Raw genomic sequence first — 15,935 nt, 5'->3', positions numbered from 1 at the left:
ATGTACCATATGGTACATATTCTGTGATGAGTAAATCTAACAGAACGAAAAAAAAAAGAAAAAAAAAAGGCACCCATGTATGTGCCAAGTGCTTCCAGGTGTGCGCTTCCAGTAACCACAGGTAGAGGAGATTCTGTTAACAGGTATAGCACGGGTCGGGTTTTCTGGGTTCATGGGTTTTGATCCAAATCTGGGGGATCCTACAGCTTTCACATCAGCGCCAATGCAAGATGCAGCCTCATGTAGGAGAGAGAGAGAATCTCCAAGTTTCTTCGGTATAAAAACACCCATGCCCCAAACGATTAATGTAAAGCATTTTTTGAGAGAGCGTAAAGGCAGAAACGCTGACACTGATCAAAACGCAGGGACCACAATCTGGGGCTTTTATGGCACAGGAAGTGATAAAACTCCAAATCGATCCCATCTGCTGGAAAAGCCGTTTCTCCTTCAGTTGGAGCATGGACGGTTTTCAGCACTCTTCTCATGCTCACTAGTTGAAGGCAGACATATTTTTGTTGGCAGTTCTTCTGGGAGCTCTGATGACGGACAAAAAGCGTCAGCTGCTTCGCTCCCAGAGTGACTAATAAGAGCCAAACGGGGGATCTATAAGAAAGACGGCTCAGGTAGTAAGAACGACCTGTCTGACGAGACCAAAAAGCAAATACACCTTTGCCTTTTTTTTATGTATTTAGTGTGTGAAGGAGACTTTGTCTGTGTGAGGGCAAGTAGGTGGATGGTTCTTATCTATGAAACTTATCAAACTGTCACTCACTGCGACACAATTACCATCAACTGCCTCTATAACCTCACACAGTTTCAAACGGCCAAAATCGAGCCCAGGGCCACTTTGACCCGGTCTCTCCTCTTCTTGAGTGACACTGCTGCCCCCCCCCCCCCCACACCATGTCCTCGGGCTGCTTCGTGTGTTGTGGTGCCTCCACACCCTGCTGAGCTGTGTGGGAAATTATGAGCCTTTCTGCACCGCTGGTTCCTTTAGCTGCCGAACCAGAAACTATATGCTGGGTTTTTTCTTTTTTTTAAAGTGAGTGCGGACATTGAGAACGAGGGGAAGGGACAGCGACCGAAAGAGAGCCCTCTGCCTTCCAGAAGATACAGTCCCGTCCCACGATTATGCTTTTACCTGTGATATCCCTGCTACTGTATTCTGGATACACGTCACATTAGCCACACACACACACACACACACACACACACACACACACACACACACACACACACACACACGCACAGCAGAGGTCTATACTGACCAGAGCGCAGAGCAGATCGACGGCCTCCAGCACCAGTTCCTGGTGTCCAATCCTGGCCACGCCGAGCTCCTCCAGGTCTTGATGCGTGATCTTCAGCAGCTGCTCCCCGCTGATCTTCTCCCGCTCAAAGTTGCTCACATACTGCTGCAGGCTGTCGTCCAAACCTGGACAAACGTGATGGAAAAATAAGAAGGATTAATTAGACATGCATTGAAAAATACAGAGCGGTCTGCTCTTTTAGAAAGGTTCGCTGCAACTGTCATTTGCAAAGAGCTCTTTGCCCCAATTCAAATACAAAAATAGACTTCAGCTAATAAGAATGACAGAGTAGTTCAGCTAGTGTCCAAATAGTGTGTGCGTGTGTGTGTGCGTGTGTGTAGGTACAGTGCACACAGGGAACAGGTGGGACTGCTATCTTTGATAGACAAACACACCACAAACAGAGTAACGGTTGAGACCTTTTAGTCTGTTGGGCTGGTTAAACAATGGATGGCTATATTTGTGAGCATATGGGTGTGTGTGTGTGTGTGTGTGTGTGTGTGTGTGTGTGTGTGTGTGTGTGTGTGTGTGTGAGAGTGTATACGTGGGTGTGGGCATTTCAAACTGTGCCCGTGTCAGGGGCGTCCCCTTGCTACTATTTGGAGCACCAACAACAAATGAGCGTTACACTTCCAACTGCTTTGGTCATGGAACATACAAGGATGTGACTCCCGTGAATATAGCCTGTACTGTACTCATAAACTGGTGTGTGTGTGTGTGTGTGTGTGTGTCTAGCTGTGGGTGTAGAAGTCAACGCCATCTTTCTCCCCATCAAAGAGCGCACAGAGAGGGGGCAGCTGCAGATACATGGCCCTGTGCCCTGCTTTTCTGAAAGACACACTCACTCTGACCGTACACACACACACACACACACACACACACACACACACACACACACACACACACACACACACACACACACACACACACACACACACACACACACACACACACACACTTTCACAAATAATATTCTTCAGTGCATGACAGGGTTTGGCTGATCTATTTTCAGTTTGATTTTCAAGTCACAGAAAGCGCTGCTTTTTTCAGGAACATGTAACTTAAGAGCTTCCATGTGGGATGTAGAGCATGTAGTTAAATTAAAGACTCGCTGGGTGTGTTCTGTGGTCACTGAGACAAATTTGTGAATGGCACCTCATATCTTCACGCCTCTGTGACACTCGGTCTCTACATGTGTTACAGAGAGTATGCAAAGAAGGTGATAATCTGCGTGTGTGTGTGTGTGTGTGTGTGTGTGTGTGTGTGTGTATTCATGGTAGTCAAATGCTGACTGCACAAGATATTACATTGCATGTATCAGAGCACCAGAGTATACACACACTGCTTCAACATGTTACACGCATAACCTAAAAATAACAGTGTTTTTCACTGATATAAAGGTTTTAACAGTACAGCCCATACCTATATTCTGCAGTGATTAATATTTTGTTTTGTTCCGCTGACAACAGAAGCAGAGAAAAAATACAAATTGGCAAATTGGCTCTGGAAACATATTTTCTCAGCCAGCTTCTGAGTGATGAACTCAATATCTTCTGCCAAAGTCATATTAGAAATTTCTGCTTTTTTTTTCTGCATGTCTTTGTTCTCTTCTCACTAGTAACAAAGCTAAGGAAATAAAGAATAGGAGCCGAGTTCGTTGCTTTGTGATTCCTCAACATTCCGGTACTGCAGCACCTTTGAGATACATTTTTTTTTGTGTGTATAAACTGACCTCACAGTAACACCACACATCAGAACACGCTGCATTGGGCTCACACTACATACATAGGTCTCCCTTCAAGGCCATTAAAATTCCATTACGGCATCAAAGTTCCCCTTGTGACAACATTTTTGATCCTAAAAAAAAAAAAAGATCTGCGAGAGCTCAGGTCACCTCCACTGAATCAAAGGGGAAATTCCATCATGGCTTGTTAACCATTAGCCTCCACGAGTCAAGTCCAGTTAGGCTCGTTGGATTTTTCTCATTCCATGGCATGCTAATTCAGAAGAGAGGCTTCAGAGCATTTTAAGCTTAACCCCTGACTGGCCAACAGCAAGGGGATCGTCTTCCCACACTAAGACTTAAAAGGACTGAACCCACAACAGCACCAACACAAGCACTGGGCCAGTCGCTTAATGCCATCAGATAAAAATAAAGACTTGGATCCAGAGGGAGGGGGGGGGGGGGGGGGGGGGGGGGTGTTTCTCTTCTCTGCTGTGTTAAAGAGGCGTATCCTGTGAAAGGGCGCCGCTCTCCTCACCAACCAGAACAACACAATATCACCCAGACGGACTAGATATGTGAAAACAGTCTGGAAAGAAACTGTGGGATGAAAGAATCTGCACCCGCTAATTGATGAACGGCCCATCCTTTCCTCTTTCACGTTCATTCATTCTGTCATTGGCAAGCGTTTTCCTCCCACACTTCCTTTGCCTGATCCTAGACGTCTGACTTCAGAGAGTTTAGAAATTCCAGGTCACTCGAGGGTCCAAACTGATCTGCATTAGCTTTGAATTGGAACAATTGTAAGTGTGTTTACGTGCATTAGTGAATGAGACCTAGACCAGTGATTGAGGATCGGGATAATTATGCACCGCAGAGAGAATGTATTACTCCCCCACTGAATTCAGGGGCCGTAAGAAGAAGGTAGCACAGCAATCTTTCCCTATGGACTCAACCATTGACACCTTCTGAATAAAAGAGGGGTGTCCTTACAGTGGGGCTTATAAAACATTTATTAGGCCCGGATCAATGGCAGCCGGGGTGTGTGTGTGTGTGAAACTATCAATTTTCATTAAAAGGTAGCGTAACCAGTAAAGGAGATAGAGTGTCACGTCCTTGTGAATTGAGCAAAGGAGGGGGTACACACACACGCACACACACACACACACACACACACACACACACACACACACACACACACACACACACACACACACACACACACACACACACACACACACACACACACACAGGGAGGACTGTGTGAATGCTTTTCAAAAGCCTGCGCAGGATGAAACGTTTTTTGAGGAGTTTTATGGCCTCTGTGAACCACTTGGCAAATTTCCTCAAACCAGAGCAAGTGGGTGTGGTGTGACTGCGTAGCAGAGACACAGACACACAGCGTCAATGTCAAATTCACCCGCATTGCCAAAAAACTGGACAAATACACCCCCCCTCCCAAAAAAAACGTCACTGTGAAGTTGAATGAGAGGATTCAAACTGCTGTTTTACTAACAATACTTTCATTTTACTAACAATACTACACATGAATTGCAATAAACAATAATCCAATTATCCCACTGAAGAAACAACTTAAGTTTGAGCCGTCAGCTTCTTGAATGATTTTAGGGCGGTATTTTGTAAATTGCAAAAGAGAAGACAGATAGCAAACTAGGAGGTACTCAAAGGCTGCAAAATCCTCATAATGGACTTTATTCGTTTAACAATAGAAAATGAAATCCTTATCTGGATCCAGATAAGAGTCAAAACAATAAGGAAATGTATTAACAATTGAGAGAAAATGTATCCCAAAACATTTTCAATTAATGAATGAAGTAATTTGTCATGCACAAATGGTGAAGCATGACTGTATATCTTACTCCAGCTTCTCCAATGAGAGAATTGTCCAGTTTATATTATTGAAAATCAAATACCTTCGGATGAAGGACTGTTAGTCGGACAGAAAAGTGCAATTTGAAGACATCACCAACTATGATGGAATTTTTCCGACTACACTCTAAATACAAATTCTATTAAAAATGGTCCGACAGTAACGTTGTACATGACAACCTGTTATAAGTTAACGCAATCAAATGGATTATAGTACTAGTTTCACAAATGGTTAAAAAAAGACCTTCCCTGCATGAGGAACAAGGGGGCATCGGAACGAAATCTGTGGGCGATAAACAGAGAAAGGGAGGTGACTGGCAGATGCCAGTATGTTTGTCTCAGTGGGGCACCTGCTGTTCACTGTGGGGTCTTTCTTACCACCCACCAGCTCCCATTCAGTAAACAGTGATTATGAGAAGAACAGGTTATCAACGCAACAGTTTCAGGGTATAAATGGATACTCGTACGAACACACACACACACACACACACACACACACACACACACACACACACACACACACACACACACACACACACACACACACACACACACACACACACACACACACACACACACACACACACACACTTCTGAGCAGCTGGGAAAGCAAGAACCCCAGAAACTGCAGTCTGGATGCAACAAGTGCAACCAGACCTTGTTGGAGGCCTTGGAGCTCTGCAGCCTACTTAAAGGCTGTGTAAGCACACATTTCTGGCAATGTAAACAACAGAACCCTTCCGCTTGCAAATGGCTGGGCTATTCTGGTCACAATCTCGACATTTGCCATCTGCACAGAAGCACAAAGACAGCAGATTGTGTTTAATGTGGCCAAATACATGAGAGCGAAGGACCCACTGTGTTTCATAAAAGAGTCATCAGAACGGGTTTGTACATGTAGTCTTACAGGAGTCCAGTGTTCCGTCTGATCTATGATCAATTTTGATCAACAATGCTTTCAATGCAGCTTTTAGTTGCCAACTTTTGGTTCTCAGGGGTTTGATTACAGCAGAAAGGAGCGAACAGTCTTTCACCTCCGACAGAAAGAGCGAAACAAGCGCCCTCCTCTTCACCTCCCCCATCCTTCAACCCCTCCCTGTGCTCCCAGTGGGAGACGTAGCCACCCTGTAACACACACACAAACAAACAGGAACACACACACACACACACACAAATACGCACGCACAAACACAAACCAATATCCCCACTGGGTGTAGAATAGCAAAGCCACTGTAACGCTGCCGTCTTTATTCGTCAGCACGGCCTCTGAACCTGCTGGGAACGGTCAGGAATTTGACTCATTGTTCTCCGCTGAGCAGCTCCATTGTGGGAATTCACAGCACCCTGGCACAATGGTCTCTGGCCGGACCAGGCCGTGCTGTAATTAGAAAGAAAGAAAGAGCTCCTCTCGGCGACTGCTAAGCTATCCCCTAATGCATGACTTCACAGGACAACAAAGCCTGTCCACACACACACACACACACACACACACACACACACACACACACACACACACACACACACACACACACACACACACACACACACACACACACACACACACACACACACACAGGCCCTTCGAATGGGAGCTGGGAATAGGAGTTACACAATGGTGCTCTACATCTCTCCATCGAGCATGTTGTGTCCTCATCTGAGAGCAGTGTCGTAGAATGTCACAGCTTTCTAGGAGACTCGTCACTAAAGTCCGTTCAGAGGCTAATCATCTTGTTTTATGGTTGCTTCGAATAAGTTGTTTCCCTGACAAAGATGAGCGTTATTCATGTTTCCAGATACTGGCTGTTCGTTCCAAGATATTCCTGCAGCAGCTGAAACACAGAGAATGAATATCTGACAGTTTAACTAGGCTATGAACCTGTGCGACCCGTGTTTTAATCTTACCATCGCTTCCTCCGGCTAACAAAAGGGTGTTTCACTTCATGTACCCCTAATCTTAAAAACAGACAACTACAAAATGGCTGTGACATGTCCAGAGCGAGCTCGCTAAGTGAGAAGAAGCAGCTGAGGTTAGTCGCTGCACGGGCAGACAAAAGCAGCTCTGTCTCTTACAGGGTGATGGACGATGACTGATGAGAGAAAGGGGGTCAAAGTTGGCGGGGCTGTCTACTCTGAGCACTAGCCCCTGGGCTCAGTCAATCCTCAACTCCAACGGCACACGGCCCCAGTCACATTGCTGGTGACCTGTCAGAGTTTTAAGTTTTAAGCAGGTTATGAGGGGGGAGGACAGCTTGGTTAATATTGACTGGAGAGAGAGAAGAGATGACATCTGGAGGTAAAGCAGAGCAAAGCAGAGCAGCGCAGGAGGGTATGAGGTACATTGGATGTCGTATGACCCGATACATGATGAGTTCTGGTCATAAACAGATAAGAGGATCGAGTGATGGAGTGAGACAAACACTTGAGAAAGAGATCGAACAGACTGCTGCAGGCAGTGACTGTCTTTGCAAACCTGTATCAACCGAAACAGCTAAGGGCGTTAAAAAAACAACTGAAAAACTGGTTGTCTGGGTTACTGAGTTTACAACCTGTAACATCATCAGGTTCTAGTGAAGTTTAACTTTTTCCCTTAAAATTGAGGATTCTTGGGTTGGTAAGCAGCACATGTATAAAATGTCAATAACGGTCAGCTTGTATCCTGATAAAGGGAAACCTGGATAACAAATTCCAGTATTATCCAGGATACTGACTTCACCAGTCTGATTGGTTTTCCATTTCATTAAATTTTTTTTAATCTTTTTTCATGGCAGAAATCATCAGGGTTTTGTTTCCATTTTCCAGAGCAAGGCTAGCCGTTTCCCTCCGTTTCCAGTCTTTGTGCTAAGCTAAGCTAACTCCTTTGACTACGGCTGTTCCGCGGGAATATTCAAATGATGTATTCGACTGTTCACATGCAGCTTATCTTTCTGCTCGAGTGTGGGACAGGGGCAGGGATCGGAGCAACAACTTCTCAGGCCAACAAAAACAACACCCATCGCTCTCCAGCCAGTCGGACGCCCGGCCACACTGCAGCTCATTACCACTAGCATTAACACTCACTAAAGAAAGCAACAAAGACCTCAAACATGACTCAAACCCCCCCCCCCCCCATCCTCCCTCCTCCTCTCAGTCCTGGTCCTGCTACTCCACCCACCACAATCTCTCGTCTTTTCCTCGGCCCCTCCAACATTCATATTGTTGTGGTTCTCCCTGTCGACATGTATCCCAAGATAGTCGCAGTGTTTGTGTCTTGAAGGTGCACAATGCAATAGAGGCCGTCACTTTTGGAATGGCCTTGTGTTTTTAATGACAATAGGTGTTACGTCAATAAGGACACTCACTCCATGTGGCCTGAGAGTCACAACTGAAATGGGATGTTGCATAACAAGACTGCGCTGTTTATGAGTCAACAGGATTTCTAAGACACTCGGCTGCAGCCTACACATTATTTCCCAAAGACAAAACTATAATTAAAGACTGTCGCTCTTCACAAACAGACGGAGATGGAGGGAACGAGGCAAAAAGCAGGGGAACAAGAGACAGAAAAAGACAAGGAAAGACCAAAACAGAAAATGACCACTTTGAAGAGGCGGCATCCCCCATCAAAATCTAACCGTTGATCCAAAGCCAATGAGACACAAACGGGTCTTAGAACAAGAAAAAGCAGAGGGAACTCTGAGGTTTTGGTGCTTTCATCCCTTTCGCATGTATGGTGTATGATCAGGGTGGCCCTACACACTGATTACAGAGCAATTTACCAGCACCATAATAGCCGCCTATGGAAACCACAATTAAGATGAACAAGACTTTGGGGAGGAAATGTGCCCCACTCATTTAGTTTGCCATGGGAATGGTGTGCTAGCACTCAGGCTAACACTGCATGTGGGCATATTTTCTTCCAGAGCCAAACTTAACTTTGCATCCATTGTGCTATTATGTTGTAGGACAATGCGTTTATGAAACAGAAAGATAGGACAGACAGAGGCAAGCTAAAGATAGCTTCATATCGCCCCTGTGGCTCATGCGGTTGAGTGCGATACTTGCTCAGTTCCTAATGGGGATCCCCATAAGCAACTTTGGATAAGAACCCGCTAATTGCTATTAATCTCCCAGAGGGTAAATCCCCCCCTCGAATGTTGTTTAAAAAGCCTGACTAAAAAGTAGAAAGAAAAAGGTTCCACTGCCAAGTCAAGAAGGGGATTTAGTCGATCACAACCGACAGCAGGTCCATATCTGACCCTGGCACAGTGGAGCTGTCCCTGTCCACACGCAGATCTGAGCTCGCTGCCTGCTTTCTACCCAGGCTAAAGCCAGCAGGAGCGCTTCACTGTGGCAGCGCAAAGTTCTTCTAGTGGTCACAATTGTCGCCAACAAAGAGCTGAAGCATTGGCTGGAGATGTAAATAAAGTTAGTGACGAGGGAAGAGGGAAGTGGGAAGAGGGGGGGGTTTGAGGAAGTTGTAGGAGGCTGAAGTGGAGAGAGGGAGAGGAGGGGGAGTAGGAAGAGGAGAGGAGAATGTGACCGCAATCCAAAGATCTATTGCTGGCTTGTGTCCAGGTCAGGGGAGGAAGAGCCTCATTAGTTCATCTATCCTCTCAGCAGAAGACCAACAAAAACAATAAAGTACACACGCCTCACAAAAAGGCACATTCACTGAACACAAATCGACAAAGTCAGCTTTCCCACGAAAATTCGTAATGACTCATAATACGACAGAGAGGAGTGGAATTATGCAACGTAAGACATCACTATGCGGCCTACGGGCCTTTGCCAGCTCATCCCGTTCTCCCTGCTGCGAGGGGGGGGGGGGGGGGGGGGGTGAGTCATCTTCAAAGAAAGGTAGCGATGACGACAGCGTGTCACCCGCAGGACGGGGCGCCTGTGACGCAGCCACCGAGAACACACATTCACACAATGCAGGTCGTGCCGTGGTTACTGTGCAGACTCAGGTGTTTTAAGATGTGTCCTTACATTTGGTTTGGATGCTCTAAAACCAATGACGGATTCTCCATGAACTCTCTCTGTCTGTCTGTCTGTCTGTCTGTCTGTCTGTCTGTCTGTCTGTCTGTCTGTCTGTCTGTCTGTCTGTCTGTCTGTCTGTCTCTCTCTCTGTCTCTCTCTCACCACAAAAACACACACACCGCCCAGTTCCAGGTGAGGTTTGTTTGTGCTCTTGCCGGCACCTGTTGTGGGTCTCCCTCACTGCCGTGACATGTCAAGAAAGCGACGTCGTGTTCCTATAAATGATAAATGTGCTGTTGACTGGAAAGGGTGCCGCAGACAAACAGATGGAAGGGCAGGTGAGAGGCTTCTCCCAGGTGTCTACACCAGAGGAAACAAAAAGGACGGATCAACAGAATCTCCTATCATTGTTTCCTCAGCTCCATTATGTATTTAAAAACAAGGAGCCACCACTCCCTGCTTAAACAAATCCAAACCCCACATTTTGCTTTACTATCCCACAACCTATTGAATTGTGATCAAGGGAACTAAATTGTTTCGTCTGAAACTTTCTAACTTTCAGCCTCGAGTCCAGATCAGCTGAGATACGATATAAGATTTGTGAAGTTCCAGCCTCCGGCAAACACGTAGAGGATTTTAAAGTTCAGAGGGTTGACAGAGTCCACTTTGACAAAGCACAACAGGGTGGATCTGTCACGGCTGACCTGTCTTCTTATAAGTTACCTGCATGCTAGACGCTCTGCCTGTTGGGAGAGAATAAAGGAATAAACATGTGTTTTTCTTGAAGAGTGCGCTGTGATGGGGGAAGTTCAGAAGAAGAGGGATTAAGAGTGAAAGAGATCCTCTGGAAAGTAAAAATGACTTCACTGGTATTCATTTGTGGAATTTTCTGTGGACTCCCTTGGTGACTTTTCAACCGTGGCAAAATGAAAACAGAAGCTTGGCACAGTTGTTTCCCCGTATCAGCATGTTGTAGACCTGCAAGGAAAACCACCCGTAAAAATAACCACAAAGAAAGTATGGGGCTTCCCTTTAATCATCCAGGTGTTGTTTTTTTTGTTTTGTTTCATGGTTAAAACAACTTTCATCCATTCAGGGTGCCATGCTGCTAGTGGGCCTCGGGGCTCATCAATGCACCGTCGATGCTGTGAAAACACAGACTAACCCAATACAGCTGCCTCATCTATCAGCGGTCTCTAACGTAACAAGTAAACAAGAGAGCTGACGGACTCGGAGACTCGGCACAGCGAGTGAAAACACAAGCATGGAGACCTGACAACCAGAACAGCCTCCATGCAAATACTTATTTCCTTCCAACGCAATGTAATAATGCAAATATAAACAGCCAGTAGATTATCTTTAAGTTTAACCATAACATTGTTTTTTCCTACAGGGACGGCAATTTTAAAACGGTGTGAATAGCGAGACAGGAATTCAGTCGGCCTCTGCGAGAGGACCGGGAAAACACGGACTAGTCTGAACACGTTCTAAACAAGCTCTGATCTGGCATCCGCCCAAGTGCCCGGCTCAACCCAAAAGTGGGTAACAGTTCATAAAAAGCTACACATCGCTTCATAATCATAATGACATTACACTCCATCGCAGTGTAAGCCGGTGGCAGGATGAAAGAGCTTTGTGTGTATTTGGTCAGCGAGAACTCGACCGCGTTCGGCATTTTAAATCCGTTAAAAGCAACTGGTGGCCTTGAACGACACAAAGGACATGTGTGACCTGTTTTGACTGCTCATTCGCAGAGCTGCTGGTTTGGTTTGGTAGGGGTTGACTGCATTCCTCTCGTGTCCTGTGGTTATTTGAGCATAACTGCATTAGCGGTGCTTTGATAGCAACACCAACACAGCCATTCACTTGACTTTTCCTTCTCTGCAGGAGTTTAAATCACCATACGAGCACAGATCTGGTGCGGGAGCAAGTGAAGAGTTTAATATATATATCTAAAAAAAAACAAAAAAAACAACTTAAAATCACATGACTGCGAGAGTGAAGCTCATGACACGCAATAAACCATTTAGTCTGGATAGGCTCACGAGAGGTCAGTCAGCATGTAACCCGTATTTGCACTTGCACCCGCTGTTCCACCTCAGGTTGGAGCTTTTATTTCCTGTGGCTTAAGCACGGCACTTCACAGGCCAATGCTCTTAGGCAAGAGCGTGGGCCAAGTAGCTTGCAGGTCCGGCTAAGCTGAGATCATCTGAGAGATTTGCAATGCACATTTCAGATTTGAATAAAAAGCAAAGTGGTCTAGCCCCAGGTTGGCAGGTATACATGGTGACACAAGGTCTCCAGACTCTTGGATACGCATGCAAATGCAAACTGCTTTTGGTTTACTGATAACCCCTCATCACCCCGGTAAAGGGATGTACACATGGGGGACCATGACCGTGTGCTGCCCAAACACAGCAGCAGTGCTGAACGCAGTGCCTTGAAGCACAACTTGAATCACCGTACGAAAACCTTTCGATTGATTCAAACACAGACCCTTGTTTTGTCTGTCTCCTCGTTGCGAGATTAGAACAGTGACATTAACTATTGATGATTTCTCTAAAAGTCCCCATATGTTAGAGCTCCTGGGGCTATGAGGCCGGGACACCAGGCCGTGTGAGAAACGGGCCGCGGAGGAGGCCGACGGTAGCGAAACCACAGCGATCCCTTTCAGTCTCCTCTCCCCAGGGGGAATCCTCTTACAGCACTTCCCCTGAACTCTAAAGGCCATTTTCTATGGAAAGGTAACATGGTTATCTGCCCATCAATGGAACACAATAGGTACATTTTAGAAAGCTGAATGGCTGGACGACTGGAAACTGGTAAAATGACAAAGACAGGAGTTTTAACTAAAGGGATAGCAAAAGGAAGATTGACCTTCAAATGAATAAACTGTTTCAATTTGTTACTTCCTTACACATGAGGCCAACAGAAGAGGTGTACAGATTTATGCTGCTCTTAAATGCACGCACACACGCGCACACACACACACACACACACACACACACACACACACACACACACACACACACACACACACACACACACAGCAGTAAAGGGTTGCTAAAATGGATTAATGATGCCTTTGGAGGCCATCCAAACACAGAACCTCACTTGTCCGATAGAGGCGGCACGATTAAGCGAGGCGGCGGGTGCCTTAATCAGGGTGAGGTGTCTGCAGAACGTCTGTTCACGCTCCTGTTTAGGAAGTCTCCGCTTTAGCCAGATAAGGATCAGGAGGCATCATTGCCCACACCTCCGCTATCATCTCTATAGATAAGGCTGCTGAAGGTACCCACCAGTGGAATCACTCGGCATGTGCGGACTCAACACACTGTGCTGTTACTTTCTGAAGCACTCACTCGGTCAAAAGACAAAGGCGCCATTCAGCACGTTTGCCACCTCTCTGACAAGCTAATTGCCTCCTTGGCACTTTGGTGCTACTCGAGAGGCAGGATGCAGCAGCAACACACAGAGACATGCTACTACTCTTTAAAGTTTCCATACACATCAAACACGCTTTATGGCGTGGTGAAGGAACACGCGTTCAACCGGCATCTGGCCATTCATAATCAGACTTTTGGTTATGGGTAACGTTCACACACATTTCACTGATAAGCTACTGAGAGCCCGGCATGAGAACAGGGGGATGAGATAGATGTGGGCCACTAGATCAACGGGACTTCAGTGACTTCTTGCTCAAAATAAACCCATCGCGTGCTTAATCCATGCCCAGATATAGGGCTTGGAAATGGCGTGTAAGTATAGAAAATGCTGGAGGACATCCAGCTTGTACTGAACTGCAGAGTCCGGACTTGTTAAAGAACTGGATAAAAGCCACTCTGTCAGACAGTAGTTGTGCAGAGTTGCATGTTTGGAATGCCTTGTTTAAACTTGGCAGTGGTACTCTCGATAACTACAAGGGGCACAAGTGGGGAAGAAAAAAGGAAAAAAAAGAGAAAGTATTCATCTTATTTAGGGCTAAACATTCCCCCAACAGTGCCAGCCACTCTCAGCTGAGGCACTGCCAATGGCATGTGGATTCAGCACTATATTTGGAAAATAACTAGCAGCACATGACTTCACTTTTGACTTTGTGGACATGTGCATGTGGGTCACTGTATTAATGATACTGTAGATAGTTGATTTTTAAAAAGTGTCACACAAACCCCAAATGTAATCATTCACTGGTTAAAAAAAAAACAGAGTCCTGTGACTTGTATGCTGTGCATCCCCCATCCCCCCCAGGGGTAAGCAGTCCCACACATGACATATGGAATACCTATCACACAACACCACAGGTCCAGCTGGAAGATCAGAGCTTGTGGTGAAGGAAGTGTGCTTCAGGGCAACTTCAGTCCCCCAAAACAAAAAAACAACAGTGTTTAAAATGAAGGAACCAAACATCCTTTCACTGGCAATAAACATCCACCAACCGCTGCTTGATCTCCTTTAACAATGCAAGTGATTAACAACAGCCTCAATACACACAAAAAAAACAGTCCTTGTCCTACTGAGGGAAACAACCTGGGGCAAATGAGAGCGACGGTCTTTTTCATACAGTGCTGTCTGGAACTTTTTAAATTCGACTTCTTTCATGCAGGCGCAACCGCTCTGGAAACACCTGTGTTTGCGGTTGGTGTGAACGGGTCAACACGAGGCCACGAAACCTGCTCTCAACATGGATTTTACGTCGGTGTGACGCTGCTCGTGTCAGATATGAAGGGAATTACACAAGATGTTTTTCTTCAGTCAAACATCATCGGTGATTACATGCTGTGTTGTGGCTCTGTGCGCTATACAGTGGCCACTGAGGACAATGCAACCCTGTTGAGGACTAATAACATTTTGTTTATTTTATGCAAAATTGCGCAAAATTTTTTACCTCAAGATATGAAGTCTTAGAAACGTTCATTACGACTTGACTGACCCGGACAGACCAATCGCTGATCTGTGGAGTGGTTTTAAATGACGACAACTAGCAGCGCTGTAGTTTGAATATTAGTTGAGAGCTCTATTTGGGTTGTGGCTCTGACGGCTTAAAGGCAGATCCTTCAGATTTCTTGCAAAGTAATTGTAGTCTACACCCACCGACAACGCCTCTAACCGAAGCAAATGGCTGTTTGGCCTTGCAAGACCACAACGAGGAAAGTTTAGATTTCGGGGATGACTTTGCAAGGCTGGATCATCTGCTTTGTTGAGTTCGGAGTGTACAAACAAAGCGGCAGTGAGCCCTTTTGATCAAGTTAAATTCATTACAACCCTGAATAACAACGAGAGAACTACCTAATATATCCCCATGCATGGTTTGCTGTCATTTCAGTTAGTTCACTTCTACGGTGTTTGTAGGAATCTGCAAATCCACTGGTTGGAACCTTACGGAGACGGATGCTGAGTCAGATTTGCGGGAGACTAACAGCAATGGAGCCTGACTGACAGCAATGGGGTCAGTGTAGAAAACTAATCCCCCATCCATGCGTGCCCTGGCCCATGCCTAACCCTTCCACAATCTCCTTTAGCTCCCGACTATAGATGAGCACCGGCAGGCATGAGTCCATCAGCAGATACTGCACTACAACACCTTCATAGTTCCAAACAACAACAACAACAACAACAACAACAACAACAACAACAAAAAGAGCTACACAAGTATGGGATTAAAAAAGGAAGTCACCTATGATTTGTTTTGGGAAGTTTCCAAATGTCCTAAACTGTAAGCAAAGACGAAGAGCTTCATCCCACCGTTGGCCCATTACTCCTTTTGGCATTAAATACACACACTCTTCGCTTTTATGGGATTGGAACGACAGCACTCTCTTGACTACTTCCATCCATACTTCACATACCATTTGGTGTTGCTCACTAGACATACCTCTGCTGTGACTGAACTCAGGTTCAAACAGTATGCTGATGTCACTGCCATAGCGAGCATTCCCCTGACCATCTCAAACAGGTATGGTTTATTATGAAGTCTTAAAGAAAAACAAAAAGCACTAAAACAGATCGAAACAGAGGGATCGATGGAGCTCCAATCATTGTGACTCCCCTTCAGAGGA

General features: G+C 45.7%; 1 protein-coding gene across 1 annotated transcript in view; it reads right to left on the bottom strand.

The window, feature by feature from the left end:
• The window catches only part of cnksr3 (cnksr family member 3), a 45,955-nt gene that overhangs the window by 29,341 nt on the left and 679 nt on the right, over positions 1-15,935 (bottom strand). The window contains exon 2 of the mRNA XM_068721534.1: positions 1,269-1,432. Coding sequence (XP_068577635.1) covers positions 1,269-1,432 — 164 coding nt within the window. The remainder of the gene's footprint in view (positions 1-1,268; positions 1,433-15,935) is intronic.

The sequence above is a fragment of the Cebidichthys violaceus genome, unplaced genomic scaffold (genome assembly GCF_023349555.1).
Source record: "Cebidichthys violaceus isolate CVI_PGR_0920_01 unplaced genomic scaffold, fCebVio1.0.p SCAF_28, whole genome shotgun sequence".
NCBI classification, from domain to species: Eukaryota; Metazoa; Chordata; class Actinopteri; order Perciformes; family Stichaeidae; genus Cebidichthys; species Cebidichthys violaceus.
The sequence above is the reverse complement of the archived record's forward strand: the minus strand, read 5'-3'. Positions and strand labels throughout refer to the sequence as shown.